This window comes from Schistocerca serialis, chromosome 5 (assembly GCF_023864345.2).
Source record: "Schistocerca serialis cubense isolate TAMUIC-IGC-003099 chromosome 5, iqSchSeri2.2, whole genome shotgun sequence".
NCBI lineage: Eukaryota > Metazoa > Arthropoda > Insecta > Orthoptera > Acrididae > Schistocerca > Schistocerca serialis.
Window position 1 is genome coordinate 119,476,099 of NC_064642.1, and position 26,140 is coordinate 119,502,238.

At 38.4% G+C, this 26,140-nt stretch overlaps 1 protein-coding gene across 1 annotated transcript in view; it reads right to left on the reverse strand.

Moving 5' to 3' along the window:
- Window positions 1–604: 604 nt before the first annotated feature.
- The window catches only part of LOC126481410 (uncharacterized), a 241,418-nt gene continuing 215,882 nt past the window's right edge, over window positions 605–26,140 (reverse strand). Inside the window, exons 10-11 of the mRNA XM_050105147.1 lie at window positions 22,746–22,892; window positions 605–679 (exon numbers count right to left, since the gene is read on the reverse strand). Coding sequence (XP_049961104.1) covers window positions 667–679; window positions 22,746–22,892 — 160 coding nt within the window. The 3' untranslated portion in view covers window positions 605–666. The remainder of the gene's footprint in view (window positions 680–22,745; window positions 22,893–26,140) is intronic.

Sequence of the window (26,140 nt, forward strand, 5' to 3'; positions counted from 1 at the left end):
TATGTGATGTTATGAAAGTTGTGTCATCACGTGCATCACAGATTTGAGTGAGTGAGTGAGTGAGTGAGTGAGTGAGGTCCCAGCACAGATCCTTGTGGGACTCAATATTTTAACTTGAGATGATCAGATTTTTTTTAATGGAATTTACATTAACCATTTTGGTTTATGTTCACGAAATACAATTTCAGTAGAGCTACCTCTATTTCAGTTATTCTGTATCTTTCAAGTTCCTTAATTAAAATGTTATCTGAAACAGTCTCAGATGCCTTGGATAGATCTACTAGAGTGGTATGGGTGTGATCCCTATTTTCAAAACCTTGTGGTACTAATATACAATTTCTTGAACTGCCTTAAATGTTGATAGTCCACTTCAGAATCCATAGTGGGCATTGTTAAGTAGTTGAGCTATGAACAAAAAAAATCATTTATTGCTCTTTCATTAAAGTTTCAAAAATTTTTAATATTATTGGTAGTATTTCTCTACGAAATGTTCCCTCCCTAAACATCCTCTTGATAAGGTCAGAAAGTGGAATGCATATGGTATCTATTATTTTCTTTAAGATAAAATTGCAGAAACAATGTATATCTTCAGTTCTGGAGTTGCTCAGAGATCCAGTATATCCTTCGGATAGATAGTTCTCTCCCCAAGTATGGGCATGTCATCTGTCAGTTCTGGACCCTGTGCATTGGGAAGGCCATCATTATTGTCATTTAACTCATTTTCATCTGTTATAGCTAAATTCCCAGAATTTATGAAACTATTATTTAGCTCTTCTGCACTTAGAGAAACTTGTAAATTTTCTGTAGTTAGCCCGTTTCTGGTTTAACTATTTCCCAAGCTGCTTTAAATTTGTTACTGCATGGAGAATATAGTTATCAATGCCTTTTTCCTTTGCAGAAATAATATCTTTTCTGTAAAGTTTTTTCAGTTTAGCATGTGAATGTCTCATGATTAGTGCAAGATTTGACACAGTAAATTTTTACCAGAATTAATAAATTATTTAAGTAAGCATTAACTTTGGCCGTGTGTGTGTGTGTGTGTGTGTGTGTGTGTGTGTGTGTGTGTGTGTGTTTATCTTGGAAGAAGGCCTTCTGGCCAAAAGCTTACACGCTTAGCTGTCTTTCTGTCTTGCCTGTCTGCGACTCAACATCCCCCTTATATGATAAGTAGCAATCTATCGTTTTCATAATATTGTCAGTATTGCATTTGGTGCATTTAACGTTCTCACTGCTCTGGGTTCTTTTGGTTAATCATGATCTTTCATTAACCCCTTTAATTTTTGGGATATTCCATCAGTCAGAGAGCATAGATTTAACAGTTTACAACTACATCATCTTTGAAAATGTTTGATATAACATTGTCCTGACAAGCATTCTGCCTGTTAGGCTTATAGTTAAGGCAAGAGAAATTATATAACTTGAAGGTACCCAGCAGAAGTCCACTACCACAATTTTGCATCATCGCATCATTATTATTGTCACCAAATGGTGAGATTTTATGATTCTTATACCTCATGAAGTATATTCACAAATTATATGCTGCACAAAAACTTTGCTAATAGTTCTGGGGTCACGGTATGTAGGTACTACAACAATCTTCCTTTCAGGAAAATAAATGACAGCATTTTCAATTTCATCTTCATGTACTAAAAGCTCGAGAGATATTAACTGTGGGGCTGAGATCACTTTTGATTAATACTGATGGCCCACACTTTTCCATATCTGAACTAAAATAATCAGTTAAAAATTTAAAACCAACAGGAATGTACATTTTGTACCGTGTTTCCTTAACCCAGAGTTCATTAAGGCACAGTGTATCACACTGCAATTTTTCTAAAAATAGTTCAAGTTCATGTACTTTATTTCTCAGATTTTTACAATACAATGTCATAAACACTGAGATGGGTGAAAAACCTCCAAATTGGACATATTGTTTAAATTTATCACTTCTTTGGTACCAGCTCCAGTCACAATGTATTTCACAGACAGTATCCACATATGCCACTGAATGTATCTACACAAATATATCACTGTACAACATATATTTCAAGAGATATGATGTCATAAACACTGGGATGCTTTAAAAAAAATTCTGCATCCTGCATGAAGTTTTAATACATCTATTCTTTACTACTAAGACCCTCCTACAGTCAAGTCAACTTAAGGAAATCCCAGACACCTGGTATCATTTTTCATAGCTTTCAACAGTGAAGCGTAAACAGCTGTAGGCAAAAACAACAGCCATCCCCAGAGCTACAAAGAGATGTTGCTATAAACACATCTACAACATTGCATAACAAACACATGAAGCAGCTGTGCCCAGCATACAGGAACTGTCTGGCATCATCTCACACTTTATGTTCAGAGTGTTGATTATTTTAATTACTTCCACTCATTTCTGTATTGTAGAATTACTTTAGAGACAATGCAGCTAAAGTAAACAAAGAGTACAATCCTCAAAGGTGAACAGTACGAGTTGACCACTGCAAAAAGTAAATAACTGAATATCTTGCAGAGACATCTTCAAAGATTTTTAAATTCTCACATTCACTTCTCACATCATTTACTTAGTGACATTTGTCATTAACAAGAAACAACATTTTCAGTCATATTAAGATTTCTGCAATCTCTATATAGGGCATAAAATATTATTTTCACATAGATTACAGTTTTGTGTTGTAAAGTGAAACTGTTCAACATATTTCATAAATCAGAAAATTTAGAATTCCCATAATTTCAAGTGGAAACCACCTTACTCAATTTTCCTAAGATTTTCTCGGTTATGTGAAAGCTTGGAGGACCCATTAGCTGAATGTCGAGGAGCAGCGTTTCTTGAAAAAGAGTGCTCTATTGTTATCAGAAACTAGAACTGTTGTCCTATGATCAATATCTACAGAGCGTTTCCAGAAGAATATAAATATATTGGGAGGTATTAGTAAAGACTAATTTGAATGAACCATTTCATATAACACTGGTTCAATTCAATTGGATGTATATCTGTAACCAATCAAAACTGAATTGAACCAGTGTATTATGAAATGTTTCATTCAAATTAGTCTGTACTAATACCTCCCAATATATTTATATTCTTCTGGAAACACTCTTTAGATATTGATCATAGGACAACAGTTCTAGTTTCTGATAACAACAGAGCACTCTTTTCAAGAAACACCGCTATTTGATATTCAGCTAATGGGACCTCCAATCCTTAATCGAGAAAATCTTAGGAAAACTGAGTAAGGAGGTTTCCACTTGAAATTATAATTCTAAATTTTGTTCCTGTAACCCCCTGTCCTCCAGCTTCACTAGTCCCTGTCCTCAATCTACCTATCCCCTTCCCTGCTCCCGCTGTAGCACTTCATATGCCTTCTATTCTGACCCCACTAGTCTTTTCCCATTCTCTACATCTTTCCCCCTCCCAGCACAGCCACCCAACTCTGCACTAGCACCCATATCCAGTCCCCACCACATCCTTGCTTTCTCTCACAAGCAGCACACCATCTACCCCCACTCCCTACCATGCTATCCCTCCTCTCCTATCCCACAACTCCTCCTTACCCCCACCACTTGCCCCAGATTGCTGCTCACATGGGATGTAGGGCTAAAGCAATCAGAAACAGTGGCCACATCTGTGTGAGTTGTGCTTGTGTGAATGTGTCTGAGTTTTCTATTTCTGAAGAAAGCATTTCGGCTGAAAGCTTAAGTTTTTAGCAGTCTTTAGTGCTTAGTAGGTTGTTAGCTGGGTTAAAATGAGTGAGTTGCTTTTGACCGAAATAAAGTCTCATATCTATGCTGTGCCTATTGTTGCAATTGGGAGCTGGGAACACACAAACCATGACCTGAATGGGAGAAGGTAGGGAAGATTAGCTGATCTCATTGGAGAAAGCATAAGGGGGCACACAAGCACCCAAGACAAAAAGCCCTGTGATTACTGGAAACAAAGGGGGTACATATTTAGAACAGTGTCAGGATACAGACAGACAGTATTGAAAGAAATCAGAGCAGAACAGGACCATAATATATGTAACAGTAACCAGAAAAGTAAAATTAATTTGTTTCTTCAGAACATTAGAGTGTTGAAAAATAAGATAGATGAGCTTCTTGTATGCCTAGAAGATGTGGAAAAATCTTGAGTGATAGATATTCTGTTATCAGGGGAAAGAAAAGTGGTGTTCTAAAGATTGGAGCATGGAATGTCAGATCCCTTAATTGGGCAGGTGGGTTGCAAAAATTAAAAAGGGAAATCGATAGGTTAAAGTTAGATATAGTGGGAATTAGTGAAGTTTGGTGGCAAGAGGAACAAGATTTCTGGTCAGGGGAATATAGGGTTATAAACACAAAATCAAATAGGGATAATGAAAGAGTAGGTTTAATAATGAATAAGAAATTAGGAGTGCGGATAAGCTACTATGAACAGCACAGTGAACAAATCACTGCAGCCAAGATAGACATGGAGCCCATGCCTACCACAGTAGTACAAGTTTATATGAGAACTAGCTCCAGAGATGAAGAGATTGAAGAAATGTATGATGCAATAAAAGAAATTATTCAGGTAGATAAGGGGGACGAAAATTTAATAGTCATGGGGGACTGGAATTTGATAGTAGTAAAAGGAAGAGAAGGAAAAATAGTAGGTGAATATGGATTGGGGTAAGGAATGAAAGAGGAAGCTGCATGATAGAATTTCGCACAGAGTATGACCCAATCATAGCTAACACTTCATTTAAGAATCATGAAAGAAGGTTGTATATGTGGAAAAGGCCTGGAGACACACTAAGATTTCAGATAGATTACATAATGGTAAGATAGAGGTTTAGGAACCAGGTTCTGAATTGTAAGACATTTCCAGGGGCAGATGTGAATTCTGACCAAAATTTATTGGTTATGAACAACAGATTAAAGTTGAAAAAACTGCAAAAAGATAGGATTTTAAGGAGACGGGACCTGGCTAAACTGAAAGAATCAGAGGTTTCCAGAGGTTTTAGAGAATTTCAGAGAGAGCATTAGGGAACAACTAAGAAATACAGGTGAAAGAAACAGTGTGGAAGAACAATGGGTAGCTTTGAGAAATGGAATAGTGAAGGCAGTGGAGGATCAAATAGATAAAAAGACAAGAGCTAGTAGAAATCCTTGGGTAACAGAAGAAATATTGAATTTAATTGATGAAAATATAAAAATGCAGTAATTGAAGCAGACAGAAAGGAATACAAACGTCCCAAAAATGAGATCGACAGGAAGTACAAAATGGCTAAGCAGGGATGGCTATGGGACAAATGTAAGGATGTAGAGGCATATATCACAAGGGATAAGACAGACACTGCCTACAGGAAAATGAAGAAACCTTTGGAGAAAAGAGAACCACTTGTATGAATATCAAGAGCTCAGATGGAAAACCAATTCCAAACAGAGAAAGGAAGGCAGAAAGGTGGAAGAAACAGAGGATCTATACAAGGGTGATGTACTTGAGGGCAATATTATTGAAATGGAAGAGGATGTAGATGAAGATGAAATGGGAGATATGATAATGCTTGAAGAGTTTGACAGAGCACTGAAAGACCTAAGTCGAAACAAGGCCCCAGGAGTAGACCACATTCCATAAGCACTACTGATAGCCTTGGGAAAGCCAGCCACAACAAAACTCTACCATCTGGTGAGAAAGATGTACAAGAGAGGCGAAATACCCTCAGACTTCAAGAAGAACATGATAATTCCAATCCGAAAGATGGCAGGTGTTGACAGGTGTTAAATTACTGGACTACCTGTTTAGTAAGTCATAGTTGCAAAATACTAACACAAATTCTGTACTGGCGAATGGAAAAACTGGTAGAAGCCGACCTCGGGGAAGATCAGTTTGGATTCTGTAGAAATGTTGGAACACACAAGGCAATACTGACCCTGCGACTTATCATAGAAGATAGATTAGGGAAAGGCAAATCTACATTTCTAGCATTTGTACACTTAGAGAAAGCTTTTGACAATGTTGACTGGAATACTCTCTTTCAAATTCTAAAGGTGGCAGGGGTAAAATACAGGGAGCGAAAGGCTATTTACAATTTGTGCAGAAACCAGATGGCAGTTATAAGAGTCGAGGGGCATGAAAGGGAAGCAGTGGTTGGGAAGGGAGTGAGACAGGGTTGTAGCCTCTACCCGTTGCTATTCAATCTGTATATTGAGCAAGCAGTAAAGGAAACAAAAGAAAAGTTTGGAGTAGGTATTAAAATCTATGGAGAAGAAATAAAAACTTTGAGGTTCGCCGATGACATTGTAATTCTGTCAGAGACAGCAAAGGACCTGGAAGAGCAGTTGAACGGAATGAACAGTGTCTTGAAAGGAGCATATAAAATGAACATCAACAAAATCAAAATTTAGTCTGGCTATGGCAAGGAAAGCATTTCTGAAGAAGAGAAATTTGTTAACACCGAGTATAGATTTAAGTGTCAGGAAGTCGTTTCTGAAAGTATTTTTACAGAGTGTAGCCATGCATGGAAGTGAAACATTGACGATAAACATTTAGACAAGAGGAATAACAGATGCTTTCAAAATGTAGTGCTACAAAAGAATGCTGAAGATTAGATGAGAAGGTACTGAACAGAATTGGGAAGAAGAGGAATTTGTGGCCCAATTTGACTAAAAGAAGGGATCAATTGGTAGGACATGTTCTGAGTAATCAAGGGATCACAAATTTAGTACTGGAGGGCAGCGTGGAGGGTAAAAATAATAGAGGGAGACCCAGAGATGAATACACTAACCAGATTCAGAAGGATATAGGTTGCAGTAGGTACTGGGAGATGATGAAGGCTGCGCAGGAAGAGTAGCATGGAGGGCTACATCAAACCAGTCTCTGCACTGAAGACTGCAACAAAAATGGATGTTCTGCATCTCTCAGAACATCAAGTAAGCCTAGGGATGGAGAAATTATACTTCAGGGCATCATTTTTGTGTAAGTTAGCATAGAAAAAGTAGAAATTGCAACATACACAGTTAATGAAACAGCTTTTGTGTAGATCACAACCTAGAAGCATGCACTTGTGAGTTATTACTGCAGAATATTTCTCTGATTATTGTAACAGTCTACAGGGCCCCTCTAAGAAACTTTCAGCTATTTTTGAGAAATCTAGATGAATTATTGAGCTACCTGTCAGACAAGGTGAAACTCTAAAAGATTGACAACATTTTTATAGAGAGTGCTCAGGCTTGAACAATTAATGTGTAACCCATTTTTAATGTGCAATCTGGATGACACTTCAAAGAAACTGCCAGATGTCCGTCTCAGGATATCTTCAGTTCTATCTCCCATATCATGGGAATGGGCTGACGCTGCCACCTGGACACAAGCAGGTGGCGTACGAAGAAAAGCTACGAGTAAGCAAACATCGAAGTTTGAACGCATTGTAGCATGACAGAAGACTATGCAAGAACCACCTAAGCATACTGTCATCAACCTTACAGGAAGAATGATCAATGACGCAGCAATGTTGGTGCTCGAGAAAGGAGTCAACTTCGCCCCGACCCCAACATCTCTACCAATTGTGAACATTGTAAGCAGGATGGAACAGGCCACCTACACTCTGCCAGCCAATGAAGCAGAAGAAATACGTCATGAAACGTGCTGTATGCTCACCAGGGTCGCACCACTGAAACCGAACATCACGAAGGAGGAGAGAGTGGCCACCTGCGAGTTATGCAGCGATCCTGAGTTGGTGGTCTTGCCTGCTGACAAAGGAAATGCTACAGTACTGCTCCTGCACTCAGAAAATAAGAGAAAAATTTATGAAGTTCTCGATGACGCAGTGTACAGAAGGATAGAAGGAGACCCGACAAGTTGCCTTCAAAGAACCAGTGATTTTCTTCGCAGTACCTTTGATGGAAAAACTGTCAAGAAACTTCGACCACAAGCGGCTGCACTGCCATGACTCACCAGGGGGGTATGGGCTACCAAACGTCCACAAGGATGGGACACCTATGCGTCCAATATTCAGCAACACAGGAGCAGCAACTTATGAACTGGCCCAACACCTGACGGGTCTCCTTAGTCCATTTGTGGGAAAATGCAAACACCACATCTGCAATTCAATCCACTTTGTGCAACATATACAAGAACTTTGGCTCCAGGATAGCGACTTGTTAGTGAGCTTTGACGTAGTGTCCCTCTTCACTAGGGTACCATTGAAAGACTCCATCGATCTGGTAAGGAACAAATTCAACAACGACTTAACAAGGCTCTTCGAGCTCATGCTCACCTCAACATACTTCCTGTTCGACAGAAATTATTATGAACAAGCAGATGGCGTCGCCCTGGGATGCCCACTTTCACTGGTTGTAGCCAACTTTTTTTTATGGAGAATTTTGAGGAAAAGGCACTAGAACAAGCCAAACAAAAACCAACTTGTTTCTTCCGCTATGTGGATGACATGTTCATTGTTTGGTCACATGGACAGGACAGCTAAAACGAATTTCTCGAACACCTCAACTTGCTGCACCCCAACATGCAGTTCTTGATGGAGGTGGAGCAGGGTGGTGCCCTACCACTTCTTGACATCCTGGTGAAACAGAAACCTGATGGCAAGCTGGGGCACAGTGTATACAGAAAACCAACACACACCGATTTGTGCCTAAATGCCTTCAGTTGCCACCACAACTCCCAGCGTGAAGGTGTTTTGCACACACTTGTTCACAGGGCACGATTGATCTGTGATCAGGAGAGCCTTCCAGCAGAACTGCAGCACCTCGAGACAACATTTCGGAAAAATGGGTACAACCAGAAGTAAATAAGACACACACTCAGACAGACTGCGCCAAGAGAACAAGAAGAAGAAACAGAAGAACACAAGTCATTGGCGTGCATTCCGTTTGTCAGAAATACCTCAAGAAAAATCGGTAGAATCCTGGGGAAACACAATGTAAAATGTGTATTCCGGCTCCCTGCAAAAACCTTAACTCTACTGGGTTCAGTGAAAGATGACCTAGGCCTTCGAAAACCAGGCATTTATAAAATTCCCTGTCAGTGCGGAAAATCACACATTGGAGAGACAGTCCACACTATTGAAGAGAGGTGCCATGAACACAAGCGCCATATTGAATTATGCCAGGCCACTAAATCAGCTGTGGCTGACCATTGTATAAAGACTGGCCATACGATGGACTGTGAAAAAACAAAAACACTCTGTCAATCCTCCTCCTCCTGGGACTGTGCTATTAAAGAGGCCATCAAAATCTGACTACAGGATGATCTAATTAGTAAAGACAGTGGCCTTCAACTTAGTCAGGCTTGGAACCCTGCACTCAGCCTGGAGAGAAAGATGCGGTCCCACAGATTGAGGGCCGCCCCCAACGGCGGCAGCAGGGAGACTTTAGACCCCAGTTCAGACTCAGGCACCGCTTCCCTCACCACCTGCAGTAGGCGCCGCACCGGCCGCACCGAAGGTACCAAGAGAGGAACGGTGGAGGGGGTAAAGGCTTATATATATAGGGCGCCCAGAGGAACAGCACAACATTTGTCAGGGACCACCTGAAGATGGCAGCGTGTACGTCTGCTGAAATTACGATGCTACCCAGTCAGATACCCGAGAACTGTTCATTTTTAATGTGATAGTGAAGATACAATGTTTCAGAGTAAGTTTAAAGAGTTGGTATGAAAAGAGGTACACAATTAACTGCTAATGTCAAATTCAATTTATTGCATAGTAAATTTGTGCCAATATTTGAAAATTGCTCTCCTAAAAGTTTCACAGAAGATGATTTTTGAAAAATTAAGCTGTGGATAACTAAGAGAATTAAAATCTCATGTAAAAGGGGAAATTTATATGATGAAAAGATCTGACATTACTCACATACTACAAAAAATACTGTACTGTTTTAATAAAAGTTCTTCCAATAGGTGCGCAAGATGTATGAGACAGATGAAATACCCTCAGACTTCATAAATAATGTAATAATTCCAATTCCAAAGAAAGCAGGTGCTGACGGGTATGATTATCACCAAACTTGCAGTTGCAAATTCCTAACATGGATTCTTTACATAAGAATGGAAAGATTAGTAGAAACTGACCTCAGGGAAGATCAGTTTGGATTCTGGAGAAATGTAAGAATACATGAGGTAATACTGACACTACGACACATTAGAAGGTAGTTTAAGGAAAGGCAAACCTGTGTCTGTATCATTTGCAGACTTACAGAAAGCTTTTGAAAATGTTGCCTGGAATACTCTCTTTGAAATTATATATGTAGCAAGGGTAAAATACATGGAGCAAATAGGTTATTTGCAACCTGTACAGAAACCAGATGGCAGTTATAAGAGTTGAGGTGCACGAAAGGGAAGCAGTGGTTGAGAATGGAGTGAGACAGGGTTGTATCCCATTCCCAATGTTCTTCCATTATGTAAACTGAGCAAGAGATAAAGGAAACTGAAGAAAAATTTGGAATAGGAATTAAAGTTCAGGGAGAAGAAATGAAAATTTTGAAGTTGCTGATGACATTGTAATTCAGTCAGATACAGCAAAGGGCAAAGAAGAGCAAAGAAGAGCAGCTGAACAGAACGAATAGTGTCTTAAAAGGTGGATGTAAGATGATCATCAACAAAAGCAAAATGAGGATAATGGAATGTAGTAAAATTAAGTCAGGTGATGCTGAGGGTATTAGATCAGGAAATAAAACACTTAAGTGAGTTAAATGAGTTTTGCTATTTGGAGAGTAAAGTAATTGATGATGGTCAAAGTAGAGAGCATATAAAATGTAGACTGGAAATGGCAAGGAAAGTGTTTCCGAAAAAGAAAAATTTATTAACATCAAATATAGATTTAAGCATTACAAAGTCTTTCTGAAAGTATTTGTATAGAGTGTAGCCATGTATGGAAGTGAAACATGGATGATGAACTGTTTAGACAAGAAGGGAATAGAAGCTTTTGAAATGTAGTGCTATAGAAGAATGCTGAAGATTAGGTGGTAGATCATGTAACAAATGAGGAGTTACTGAATGGAACTCATGAGAAAAGAAATTAGTGGCATGGTGGGAGGGATTGGTTGATATGACATATTCTGAGATATCAAGTGATCACCAATTTAGTATTGGAGGGAAATTTGGGGGCAAAAGTTTTAGTGGGAGACCTAGAGGTGAATACAGTGAGCAGTGTAAGAATGTTGTAATTTGTAGTAGTCATTCAGAGATGAAAAGGCTTGTGCAAGATAGAGTAGCATGGACAGCTGCGTCAAACCAGTCTTCGGACTGGAGATCACAACACCACCACCACCACCACCACCACCACCACCACCACCACCACATGTTCAACATTATTTGACTTACTCCATCCATAAGGACCATTTCATTTGGGATCTGTGGAATGTAAATTAGCATAATGTTTATCCTTTGTACACATGCACAGTGTATTCTTGTTCTCTTACATGTTATATACCTTTGGGGTCTGCTTGCTGTAGACCAGTTGGAATGAAAAGTACATGAAATGTAATCTTTCCACAATTTATTGCTTTCTGGTAGGTGGGAACTGCTTGAATAACTTAAGAGTATTTAAGTCTGCTGTGAATGCTAGACAAGGAGGTGAAGTATACATGAAAATTAGTTTTGGGTTTTGTATTCGTACATCACAGTTCAGCTATCATTATGAATCACATGTACTGAAAGTGCATGTAATGCCTAATACAAGGGAAATGTGAGCACTCACCTAGCCCGTAAATAAGTTGGCACAGAATAGTGACATGCAAGTAACAATGGCAGTACCACATATTTGTTTGTAAATTGTGGGTCAGGATGTGTTTGGTTAAGAGGGTTACGAAAGAGGTGGGGGGGGGGGGGGGGGGGGTTTGGTACCAGGACAATGTTGTGAAAGGTAGTGCTCCATGGTCACAAAGCCATGTGCATTGCGATGTTGGTGTGCAGGAACGTCACATTCACAGTGACCTACAGGAAGTCTGGTGGTAACAGGACAGGAACTGTGGAGAGGCAGTGAACAAAGTAAGCAGTGTCTTGAATGTAGGATGGGAGTTAAAGACAGTCGTTTAGTGGTGTCGGTCAACAAAGGCAGATGTTCTTTCTGTCAAAGCGTTGCACCCAGCCACAATGGGACAATCAGTAGGGAGACCTGTGAGGTTGGATTTGTGGAATCTGGGGAACAGGTAATAGGTAGGAGTGCATGAGATTGCTGGTGTGAGGATAGAGATGAATTCAGGTGTCAGGTTGTGGGATGGACCTAAGGGCTGAGAAGCTGCTCGAGGTCATATTCAATTGTTGGGATGAGATCATGGTCAAAAGGTAAGAATGTAACAGTTCCATGGTCCTTAATAAGGCTTCTGGAAGATGTACTGTTATCTAATTCACACAATATTCTTACTGTTCAATTTTTCTGAAAAAGTACATAATTTACTTCAGACACACTACCTCAGCAGACAATTCTATAAGATGACAAGCAGTGAAAATATACAACACCCTCGTCTGTACACTCCCAGAATGTGAGATGATGTAGCTGTGCCCTCTTGTAATGTTTCGTGGTTCCTGGCTGGACGAGGAGAGAGTGATGTAAGTGGGTAGCTGGTTTCCTCTCTCTAGACACAAAATGCACACATGGTTAAAATACACTTTATTGCAAGAACCAATTGAGTACTTAACTTCGATGATTTCCAATCTGAAATTCTGTAATTAACAGCAATCGAAAACTTGTACTAATTCTTGAATCTTGTCCATACCCATATCACAACTATATGCAATAGCTAACATTCCCTCACAGCTAGCTAAAGTGCAAAACTGATTCCCAGGCAATGTATTGAGGTATGAAGGTTGAGAGATTCACCAACTGAGACAGCTTGGTCAGTGGCAGCGGCCTATATGCACGCTGCCCAGGGGGCATTATCAGGGTGTAGCCTGGGGGGCATGTCTTGGTCTTCTCTCTCTCTCTCTCTCTCTCTCTCTCTCTCTCTCACACACACACACACACACACACACACACACACACACACACACACACACACACACTGGTGTCAATACAGGGGTACAGAAGAGGTATGGGTCAGAGATAGCAAGGCAAGGATAGGGGAAGATGGGGAAAGGATTGTATAGGTGTGCTGCCGGAAAGAAGCCATGTGTGAGGCTAGAGTTGGAGCAGGGAAATGGTTCCTGTTGGGTCAGTACATGTACTGATAAGGGTTTCAAGGTCCTCCACCAACAGATAGGATATTGGCATAGCTATCAGTGACTCACCTGTGTTTACCCTTTAATAGGGAATGCTCACAGCTGGATGGCTCACTGTGATGTTAACGTGTGAAACAAGCAAGCAACCATCCCATGAGATGCACTTTTACTTCCTACAGCTAACTGAGAATTTGAAAGGGGTCAAACTGTGGCATTGCGAATGATGAAATAGTTCTTTCAGAGAAATGCCACACAAGTTGGAAGTGCTGAGTCAGGTGCACAATGATGCTGGTAACAGTGGTCACGTGAATATTCTCACAACTGTAGATGAGATTCTGGATGTCCACGCAGCACAGACACCTGACAGGATCATTGTAAGGGTAGCATTATACAGCTACCACAGTACAGTGTTGTGAAATGGTTATTAGCAGTCGGACTACAGGCACACACACCTACAGCCCATCTTCCACTCATTCAGTTCTTGCACCAGGAAGGTAATGTGTTGTTCCAACATGATGATGCTGCCCCACACACTGCCTCTGAAACTCTATATGCTCTGCAAGATGTTCAGCAGCTTCCCTGGCCAGAAAGATCTCTGGACTTGTCTGCAGTGAACGTGTGGGATGTGATGGAATGAGAGTGACTCGTGCAACTCATCAACCAACAACTGTTGCAGAACTACTTGAACATCTTGAGCAGGCACAGCATAACATAACCCACAACAGTATTTGCCATCTGTATGATCGACTGGGTGCCAGTGTTAGCACCTGCACTGTCTCCTGTTGAGACTACATCACATACTAATTTGAGTGTTTCTGCATGGGTTGATACCGAGTACCTCAGAACTGCTTGTGCTATTGATCCATAAATGTAATCATTTCATGTTCTTGATATGCACAGTTGCAGCAATAAATCTTGATGAATTGGAAACATTTTTAAGGACATACTAATTTTCTTTCTGCAGTGTAAATTTGTGCAGTACAATAATGTTGAAAAACACTATTTAGGAACATATATTTTACTATAGTTAATGTGTTCCTGGCAATTTACAAAGAGATACTACACAAAGGGACATAACACAGAACATCTAGTATGTCATTGGTATTGAGTCTTGTACCATAGCGATCAAGGGAGAGGATGCTGTTTGGTGGCTGGTACCCTCTTTCCACAACACTACTGCACACATGTATGAACAGGGTTCTTTTTGTACATAAACAGAAGCTACTTAACATTAAGATTCCATGTGCTGTGGTATAAGCTCTTCACTAATAGTCTATGTTGGCCTCACTGCTGGTGAAGTACAAGTCCCGCTATGCGATTACACATGCTGACTGAGTGCGAGTTACATCAGTGGCTTGGCAACTGTGCTAGTGACAGACTGAGACAGACTAGATGGTTGGTTGGTTTAAAGGCGGGAGACGGGACCAAACTACAAGGTCATCAGAGTCTTGTTCCTAATAAAACAATGCCACGAGTGTGAGAATAAAATGGACAAAATATATAACACAAAAGAGAAAGAAAGGAAAAGCCAGAGACAGACTAGAAAGCTAGTAACTGAGATTGACGGTCAGTGGTGGTGATCTAAACACTTGCTGTCAAGAGGGCATTAGCAGCTTGTTGCTGAAAGTGTCTCTTGGCCTCCCTCCTGAGAGACATGCTTGATCCAGTGCCAACTATCGATCTTCACGCTACGTCTTTGCCGACAGGTGTGCTGGTCACAGCTTATACCACCACTACACAATCTCAAAGCACTGGAACTTCATGTTGTTAAATCATACAGTTTTACCAATTTCTTGAACTTGTCTTCACTTAAGAGGTTTGTTCAATGAATCAGAAAGTATTTACCCTGTACACAAGTCTCATCATCTTTATCTGGAAACATCTTAAGTATTTATCATATGTGACGAACATCATAAATTTATGTCCTTTGTTGCTGGAGTTTCGTGGATCTCATTATCCATTTTACTTTCAATAAACATATCTGATTGTTCCTGAAAAATTTTTTCAGGTCCTTTAGTTTCTAAGTTTACTGGTACCTTGACATGTTCTTGGACATCATCTTCAGGATTAATATGTACACATACTTTTTCACCATTTGTTTCATTGTCACCACATTCAAAAATCCTACATCTCTGCTAGTTATAACCTCTTTCTTTTTAGGAATTATGAATATGTAACCTATGGAATCTTTGCAGTATTGAATAAAAATATGTTTTACAGATTTGCAGTCTCATCTTCTAAGTTGTTTGGGAACCTGTACCATGGCCTTACATACAAAAATTCTTAGATGATCTAGATCAGGTTTTTTTTCCAGTACAAACTTCATGGAGTCTTGCTTGTTGCAGCTTTAGTGATATAATGCAATTGGTACTGCTTCTGCCAAGTAACATTTTGGTTATCCTGTATCCTTTAGCATGCTCCTTGCTTTCTCTACAATTGTTCTGTTGGCCCATTCTGTTAATCCATTTTGAGCAGAACTATGGCAAATTGTAGTTTGATGTTTGATTCCAAATTCATTCAGTAGCTGTCTAAACTGTTTATTGACACATTTGGTACCATTGTTTGATCTGATCTGAGAACTTATATTTTCTTCCTAGTCTATCTTTCACCTATAATGTGAAAATCATCAAATATTTCACTCACTTTGTACTTGGTTCCATGGAAATAAACTTGGGCATATCTTGAAAAATTATCAATCAAGGTAAGAAAATAACAACTACCTCCTATAGATTCCTTTTCCATAGGCCCACAAAGATCTGCGTGTATCTGACAAACACTCAGATTTTTTTACTTGTTTTAAAATGTAATCTGGCTTTGCTATACAAATTTCACAATATTGTTACAACTATTACAATCCTTTGAGCACTGTTGTCAGACCTTTTAATAAGATCATGCTTATCCTATTAAGATTATGGAGTCTTTGATGCCATAAAAAAACTTTTTGCAGAACTTGACTATTTCCCACTTTAAGAACATCTAATTTATAAACACCCCTTGTTTTACTTGCTGTGCCATTCTGATTATTTACTTCCGTGCCGTTTAAATAAGAAATTGACTTGTTGCCCTTATTCACCATTTCACAACTGAAAGCAATTTTGTAGTGATATTCTTCACATAATGTACATTATGTGCTATAATATCTTGTGATTCTCCTTTAACATTTAAATTAAAGTTTATCTTTCCTATCAGTTCACAATGTGAAAAACTGATAAGTCTTTTGTAATATGCATAGATGCCCCAGAATCCAGGAACCAGTCTTTATTCTTGCCTTGAGTTTTATTATAAGAATAATATGCAGTAAGTGCTTGTCTTCATTTCTGAATCTTTTGAAAACTGACTTTCTTCCTTGTGTACTTTTTTTGTGTAGCTTGATGCAAAATGTCTCATTCTTTGGCATTTATAATACTGAACAAACTACTACTTTTTGTAATTTGAATACAAAGCTGCTTCCTTTTTGTTGACAAGATATTCTAGCACATTCTTAACATCTTGTAATATATTGACTTTTATGCTTTCACCTGTAATTGGTATCCCCGAACTCTCTATGTCCATTATCATGGGGAAGTACTTATCACTTAGTACTGCTAGTAGTAACAAGGTATCAATCCATTCTTCAGCAACATTGAATTCAGTATGTCTTATACTATTCAAAGTAAGATGATTTTGTTTATGGATGCTTCAAAATTTTTACATTTGCCTAAATATGTGGTGATAATCTCTCTTAGTAAACATGCTTTCCTAAGTAAATATCTTCAAAAGCTCTTCTTAGATTGTCTCATACTTCCTTTGCTGTGCTGGCCTTTTATTATACGTAATTTACGGGATTGACTAGAAGAGTTAATTTCAATTTTGTCTTACAAATTTATTTTCTTCACCAAACCCCAACAGTTACCCATGTAGAATGGCACACACGGTTGCAGCAAAGTTGGTAGATCACATGGCTGCTTTCAGTGATGACCCTGCCTTTGATGAGGTAGGAAGTGCCTGTGATAGGACTGGAGTAGACACTTTTGAGAGGATGTTTGAGATAGGGCTTGCTTTCAGGTCTAGTGCGGGGATAAGTGCCATGGAGAAGAGTTATGAGCAGGGTGAAACAAACAGATAAGGATATTGTGTAGATGGGTGGCAGAATACCACAGCAGGAGAGGTGGGGAGGAAATTTCACATTTCAAGACATGACAAGAGGTAGCCGAAATGTTGGCAGAGAACATGATTGATTTCCTTGACAGTGGATAGTAGGTACCTAGAGAGACAAGGCAGAGAGATCTGTCTCTCGACAAGAATGGGAGGGTAATTTTGATCTGTGAAGGCATCAGTGAGACCTTCAGCATATGAGGAAACAGGCTGACCATCACCTCACATGCGACAACCACATGTGGCTAGGCTGTATGGAAGCACTTCTTGGTGCGGAATGGGAGGCTGCCATTTAAATAGAGGTACTGTTGGTGATTGGTAGATTTGATGTGGACAGAGGTACCGATGGAGACATCCATGAGGTGTAGGTCAACTTTGAGGAAGGTGGTTTGTTGGGTTGAGGAGGACAAGGTGAAGCAAATGAGGCAAAAAGTGTTTATGTTCGGGCTAATATGGATTGGGCCTCCTCACTCACAGTGCAGGTCAAGATGATGACAACATTGAATGTGAACCAGGTGAGAGGTTCAGGATTCTGCATGGCTAGGAAGGATTCCTCTATACGACCCATGAATTGTTTGGCAAATGGGTGCCCATGGCTGTATTGTGGATTTATTTGTAGGTGATGCTTACAAAGGAGATTTTGTGTCAGAATATAGTTGCTCATGATGACCAAGAAGGACACTGCAGTCAGTCAGGCATTAAGAATGGTGATGTTTAATGATGATGAGGCCATGAGAGTAGGGATGATAGTATAGAGGGAATTGGCATCTGCAGTGGTGAGCAGGTTACTGTGTGGTAAAAGGACTCACACACACTCCACAGTTCCTCACCTGAAGTGGGAAATATCCTCCCTACCCTTCCCATGGTAGTCATCTACCATCCACCAAACCTATAAAACATATTTGTCCATCCTTATTACACCAGTGCTCACAACCCCTTTGTACCATGACTCCTATTCCTATAACAGAACTACATGCAAGGCCTGTCCCATACATCCTTGCACTACCAACTACTCCAGTCCTGTCACAGGTGTCCCAAACCCCATCAAAGGCAGAGCCAACTGTGAAATCAACCATGTGGTTCACTGATTATCCTGGAACCACTGTCCAGTACTCTCACTAACAAGCTGTCTGTCCACCCAAGTTGTTTACACATCATCTAACATGATGTCTTTGGCTTAAACATCTGCTCACAGCTGTGCTGTTTCCATCCCAAAGTCACCAACTTTTCTGAACTGTGTTTGTGAGAACTTTCCCTATAACATCTCCTTCATTCCTGTAACCCCCCTCCCCGTCGCAACTTCTACCTGTCCTTGTACGCAGCTGCCTCTATAGACTTCATTACTCCTACTCTGGCCTCACATGTGCCTATTATCCCCCAGTGCACCTGCAGAGTCCCTTCCTCTTCACTGGTTTTTTGCTTATCCCTTGCTACCCTCTCCACCCCACCTATTCTCCCCCAGCACAGCCTTCCAATGTTGCACATAGCAGCACACCAATCTGTCACTGCCATGTCCCTACACATTACCATAGGCAGAATTATGGGGTATTCAACCACTTCTACCCTGTTATTTGTCTCAGTCCCCACCCCACACTACTAATCTACCCCCACCATCTGCCACAAGTGTGAGAGCAGCTGCTGCAGTCTGGCCTTTATATCCAGAGATGACTGTGGCTATGGGCGTGTGAATTATATGATTATGAATATGTATGCACGCACGCGCACTCGTGTGTACGCGTGCGCATTCCAAATATAACCGTTGGTGCCTACTTTAGATGCTTGAAGGACTGTTCAGTTATCACATGTGCTTTGTCTGCCAAGACCAAGTCTCAACCCTCGATCGTATGCTCGAGTCATCAGCAAACAATACAACCACTGAACTTCCCTTAAAACTCATTTGAACATCATTCATGTAGGTTAAGAATGAGACTGGGTCCAGTGTCCATTATTTTGGGACCCCAAATATTATGTTCACCCATTCTGAGGTTAGTTTCATGTCTTTAATACAGCCTGTTAATGAGACCTTCTGCCCCCCAGTATATTTATTCCACAGTGAAATTTATCATAAATATTTATCTCTCTTTTTTAAACCAATTGCTCAGTACTGGAAATAATAATCTAGATGTCATGTCATGTCATTTACTTTGGTCCAGAAAGGTGATCACTATTTAGGAACCCACAATTTAAGTAACTTGCAAGCAGCCATAAGGAGTTAATTTACTAATAAAATTCAGTTTAAGAGAATTATAAAGGATATATTGGTGGCCAACTACTGGTAATCCATTGATGAATTTAGTAGTGATATATGTATTATGTATTAATAATATTAAACTACTACATAAAATTTGATTTTTAGCCTATTTTCTTCACTTCATGGAACAGGCTTACAGTCTGTTACATCTTCCCTGAAGTAGGTCTTCCTCTATCTCTCTTTCTTACTGGTTTATAATTGCTTACATGTTTGACTAATCTGACTTCAGACATTCTGTGGATATGATGTTTCCATTTCACACATCCTTGCTCTGTTTTTCATTTGTACAGTATATAGCAAGTTGTTCTCCTGCTTTGCACTTGACCTCTGATGCTACATCTGTAACTTAACTAAAAAAATTCATTGCAGTGTGTTCTTGTCTTCCTTAGTTAAGCTCCAAGGTTTGCTTCTATATTTTAGAATGTGTTAGCCATTGTTTTTTAAAATATTGACTTTGTAATCCTCCTCGTCTTCTCTGCTATTACTCTGTGTTTGGTGCTCAGTGTGACAGGTTACTTCCTATCTTGGTTCATAGAGCCCAGGTCATCTCAGTCTCTTGAGAGCTTTCCAGCTGAGTCAGTCCATCTTGAGCTCACCTTTCATTAGAATGGTTATAGTGGAAGACATATGACATATGTGTTATGCTACAGACCAACAGTGTATAGGTGAGTGATGATAATACCAATATAGCATTTAAGTCTATGGCCTTTTTCCCTTATGCAGGAAGTATTTCTCACAGGGCTGATTTTATTTTATGGAAATATGATGTGAAACATGATTTTTTGACTACCATCTAAGATTATGGTCCTTTTAGGATCTGTAAAGTAGGCCTTTATTTGGGGCAGGAGGGCGTCTACTATATGTCTTGCAGTTGTGGCAGGTGATATACTGGTCAGACCTTCAGGAACATGGGGGACCAGTGTACTGAGCATAAGCATCACACACTCAACAGCCAAGCAAATTTGTCTTGGCACAGGTCATCCTATGGAACCATCACACTTGGAGATTCTTACATGAACTTCCAGCTATTGGGATAATATTATTAAGAAAGTGGTTGAAATTAAATTAGCAAGTGACTTTATGGAGATGGTGGTTTTTGCTTAAATTCTTCATGAACTTGTCAAAATATTGGTGGTTGTTGAAGATGCCACATAGCTTAACACCATAAATTATTTGATTACTGCATATGCTGGGAGGAACTCATTTTACACTACTGACATCATTTTCCAAAACTGTTGAGAGGGTCACGTATTCTACAATACTATCCCAACTTAGCAAGAATATCATCTTGAGTACATTACAGTACGAATTTCAGAAGAGGTGCTCAATGACATTTTCATGCTGCCTCACCTAATTTTATAAGCATTAATTTAAAAAATAGCACCATCTGGCATTTTCTGTGACCTATCTAAGATACATGAATGTGTGAAGCTCAGTGTTCCCTTAGATAAGTTGAGATTTTGTGGAACTGATGGTGTAGCCAGCCAATGGATAACGTCATATCTAAGAAAAAGAATGCAGAAAACTGTGGTTAATAATTCAGCTAATGCAACCAGTGGATATTTTTCTGACTGAGGAGAAATCACTGTGGGATTCCACAAGGCTCAATCTGATGTCCCCAATTGTTTGTCATTTTGTAAAAGATCTTTGTCTAATATACAACAAGCAGAATTAGTTCTTTTATGGATGACAATTGTATTGTAATCAATCCAGACACACACAGTAAATGGTAAATAATATTCGTTGAAGTATCACTGAGTGGTTTTCTGCAAATGGTCTCATTTTCAGATTCAGAAAGACACAACATATTTAGTTCTGCATATCTAAGGGTACCACACCGATGATAAGTGTAACACACAGTGAGGAAGTCATAAACAATGTGGATACTTCAAAATTCTTAAGTTTCAGTATTGATGAGAATTTTAACAGGAAAAAGGACTTTTTGGAACTCCTAAAACAACTTCGTTGAACCACATTTGCACTTTGAATTACTGTAAATCTTGGGGAGAATCAAATAACTAAGTCAACATATTTTGTGCATTTTCATTCAATAATGGAATAATGTTCTAGGGTAACTTTGCAAAAGATAGTCTACATTGATCAAAAACGTGATGTAGGAATGATATATACAATCACCTTGCAGATATCTGTTTAAGGAATAAGGAATCTTTACTACTGCTTCACAGTATATTTATTCCCTCATGAAGTTTGTTGCAAATAATCCACTGCAATTCAAAAGGAATAATGATCTACATAATCACAATATAAAAAGAAAAAAATGACATTCATTACTCCATGTTAAGGTTGTCTTTAGCACAAAAGGAGTGTGCGATGTTGGCGCCAAAAATTTTGATCACTTGCCCAAGGACATAAAATGTCTGATAGACAACAAAGTTAAATAAAAAAATAAAAAGGGAAAGGTTCTCCTTGATACTGTCTTCTGTTTCCTGGAAGAACTACTTTTGTAATCCGTAAAAGGTGGAGTGTAGCCATTACTAACTCCCACATTTACATAAGAATGTGTAATATGAATGTAAAATAACTGGTTTCACATATTACAATTAATTGTACAAATGATTCATGAACACATGAAACTAACTAACTAATTAACTGACACAAACAGCTTTAAGCTGTATGGTGACAGTTTGTTGTTAATACAGTATACAGTTGAAGTTTCCACTATTTGCTTGTGTTTTCTTAGTGTATACATAGACTCTTATCACATCCCTGAAGGCTCTCCTTCATGGTGGAATCTGCAGAATGAACAAATGAATCAATGTATAAAGATGTATGCACTATACCTATCTTACCACCACTTTAAACAGACTGTGTTAGACAAAGGTATGAGTAGGATGTTGATACCAATTAAATGTATGTTTCAGATGAACCTTATAATATGTCTCAGAACATGTTATTAACTTTGAATTCTGTTATCACTCATTATTGAATTTCTGTAGTAAAATTTGCCCACTGCACAATATTTGTTTTAAAAGAAGTTTCACAATGCCAAAAATATACTTAAAAAGATACAAAAGGGCACTTGAAATTAGATCAATTCTGAAACTGTTTTACAGTAACAAATATATTTACTATCTTACCTAGCCTTTTTGGACACTCAAAATACATATATACTATTTGCAAAAAATTTAAAATGTAATTAAAAGTTTTAGGTTAGGAAACAAGTTTTATTCTCTAGGTGTAAATAAAATATGCCCCATTGCTTACAGGCAACTGAAGTTTTGAACTGAATGAAATATAGCTTCACAGTCATAATTTGCTACATTCCACATGTGGATTAGGTATTTCATCTTCTCTGTGGTGCATACATGTGTTGGCAACATTTTATTGTACAGGAAGTATCGCACAGTTGTTCTGAAACAATGAGAAATTTGTTTATTATTGTTCCTTATAGAACAGACAATTTCAATTGAGATTAGATTAGATTAATACTAGTTCCATGGATCATAAATACAATATTTCGTAATGATGTGGAACGAGTCGAATTTTCCAATACATGACATAATTAGGTTAATTTAACAACATACTTAAGTTAATATAACTACTTTTTTTGTGTTTTTTTATTTTTATTCTTTTATATATATATTTTTTTTCTTAATTTATATCTAAAAATTCATCTATGGAGTAGAAGGAGTTGTCATTCAGAAATTCTTTTAATTTCTTCTTAAATACTTGTTGGTTATCTGTCAGACTTTTGATACTATTTGGTAAGTGACCAAAGACTTTAGTGCCAGTATAATTCACCCCTTTCTGTGCCAAAGTTAGATTTAATCTTGAATAGTGAAGATCATCCTTTCTCCTAGTATTGTAGTTATGCACACTGCTATTACTTTTGAATTGGGTTTGGTTGTTAATAACAAATTTCATAAGAGAGTATATATACTGAGAAGCTACTGTGAATATCCCTAAATCCTTAAATAAATGTCTGCAGGATGATCTTGGGTGGACTCCAGCTATTATTCTGATTACACGCTTCTGTGCAATAAATACTTTATTCCTCAGTGATGAATTACCCCAAAATATGATGCCATATGAAAGCAATGAGTGAAAATAGGCGTAATAAGCTAATTTACTAAGATGTTTATCACCAAAATTTGCAATGACCCTTATTGCATAAGTAGCTGAACTCAAACGTTTCAGCAGATCATCAATGTGTTTCTTCCAATTTAATCTCTCATCAATGGACATACCTAAAAATTTGGAATATTCTACCTTAGCTATATGCTTCTGATTAAGGTCTATATTTATTAATGGCGTCATACCATTCACTGTACGGAACTGTATGTACTGTGTCTTATCAAAATTCAGTGAGAGTCTGTTTACAACGAACCACTTAGTAATTTTCTGAAAGGCAGTATTGACAATTTCATCAGTTAATTCTTGTTTCTCAGGTGTGATTACTATACTTGTATCATCAGCAAAGAGAACTAACTTTGCCTCTTCATGAATATAGAATGGCAAGTCATTAATATATAATAAAAACAACAAAGGACCCAAGACTGACCCTTGTGGAACCCCATTCTTGATAGTTCCCCAGTTTGAGGAATGTGCTGATCATTGCATGTTACGAGAACTACTTATTTCAACTTTCTGCACTCTTCCAGTTAGGTATGAATTAAACCATTTGTGCACTGTCCCACTCATGCCACAATACTTGAGCTTGTCTAGCAGAATTTCATGATTTACACAATCAAAAGCCTTTGAGAGATCACAAAAAATCCCAATGGGAGGTGTTCGGTTATTCAGATCATTCAAAATTTGACTGGTGAAAGCATATATGGCATTTTCTGTTGAAAAACCTTTCTGGAAACCAAACTGACATTTTGTTAGTACTTCATTTTTACAGATATGTGAAGCTACTCTTGAATACATTACTTTCTCAAAAATTTTGGATAAAGCTGTTAGAAGGGAGATTGGACGGTAATTGTTGACATCAGATCTATCCCCCTTTTTATGCAAAGGTATAACAATAGCATATTTCAGTCTATCAGGGAAAATGCCCTGTTCCAGAGAGCTATTACACAGGTGGCTGAGAATCTTACTTATCTGTTGAGAACAAGCTTTTAGTATTTTGCTGGAAATGCCATCAATTCCATGTGAGTTTTTGCTTTTAAGCAAGTTTATTATTTTCCTAATTTCAGAGGGAGAAGTGGGTGAGATTTCAATTGTATCAAATTGCATAGGTATGGCCTCTTCCATTAACAGCCTAGCATCTTCTAATGAACACCTAGATCCTACTATATCCACAACATTTAGAAAATGATTATTAAAAATATTTTCAACTTCTGACTTTTTGTTCCTAAAGTTTTCATTCAATTTGATGGTAATACTGTCTTCCTCTGCTCTTGGTTGACCTGTTTCTCTTTTAGTAATATTCCAAATTGTTTTAATTTTATTATCAGAGTTGCTGATTTCAGACATGATACACATACTCCTGGATTTTTTAATAACTTTTCTTAATATAACACAGTAGTTTTTATAATTTTTGATAGTTTCTGGGTCACTACTCTTTCTTGCTGTCAGATACATTTCCCTTTTCCAGTTACAAGACATTTTTATACCCTTAGTAAGCCATGGTTTGTTACAAGGTTTCTTACGAGTATATTTAACTATTTTCTTGGGGAAGCAGTTTTCAAATGCATTTACAAAAATGTCATGAAATAAATTATATTTTAAATTGGCATCAGGTTCACGGTGCACCTCATCCCAGTCTAACTGCTGTAGGCTTTCCCTGAAATTTGCAATTGTTAAATCGTTGACTGAACGTACTACTTTCGAGGACTGTTTAGTATTGCTGAATGGAGCTATGTCATATATTGTAACTAGCTGTGCACCATGATCAGAAAGACCATTCTCAACAGGCTGAGCATTTATCTGGTTAAACTTATCTTGGTCTATAAAGAAGTTATCTATCAGTGAGCTGCTATCCTTTACCACCCAAGTAGGAAAATCAATAACGGGTGTCAAATTGAAAGAACCGAGTAATACTTCAAGGTCATTTTTCCTATTACCCTCTTTCAGAGAATCTACATTGAAGTCCCCACAAATAATAGTTTGCTTCCCCCTGTCTGACAGATAGCACAACAAGGAGTCCAAATTTTTCAGAAATAGATGAAAATTTCCTGATGGGGACCTATATACAGTTACAATTATAAATGTGCCTTTATTTAATTTAAGCTCACAGGCACATGCTTCTATATGTTTCTCTACACAAAACTTTTTTGTTTCTATACTTTTTGCACAATGATAACTTTTGACATATATGGCAACTCCTCCTTTCTCCATATTTTCTCTCATTACATGTGCAGAGAGTTATAACCACTTACATTTACCTTATCCATATCAGTAACAATGTGATGCTCAGACAGGCATAGTATATCTATTTCATTCTCAGCTTCTAAATCTTCTAAACAAACCAGAAGCTCATCTACTTTATTCTTTAAACTCCCAATATTTTGATGAAATATACTTACATTATTTTTAATTATACTTTTATGAGAACCTTTCCTTATTCTAACATTTGCAGTACTCTCCTGTCTGAGTTTCTCATTGTGCTTAGGCCTAGTTCCTATACCAGTGGTCACATGGTGTTCAGAGAGGCA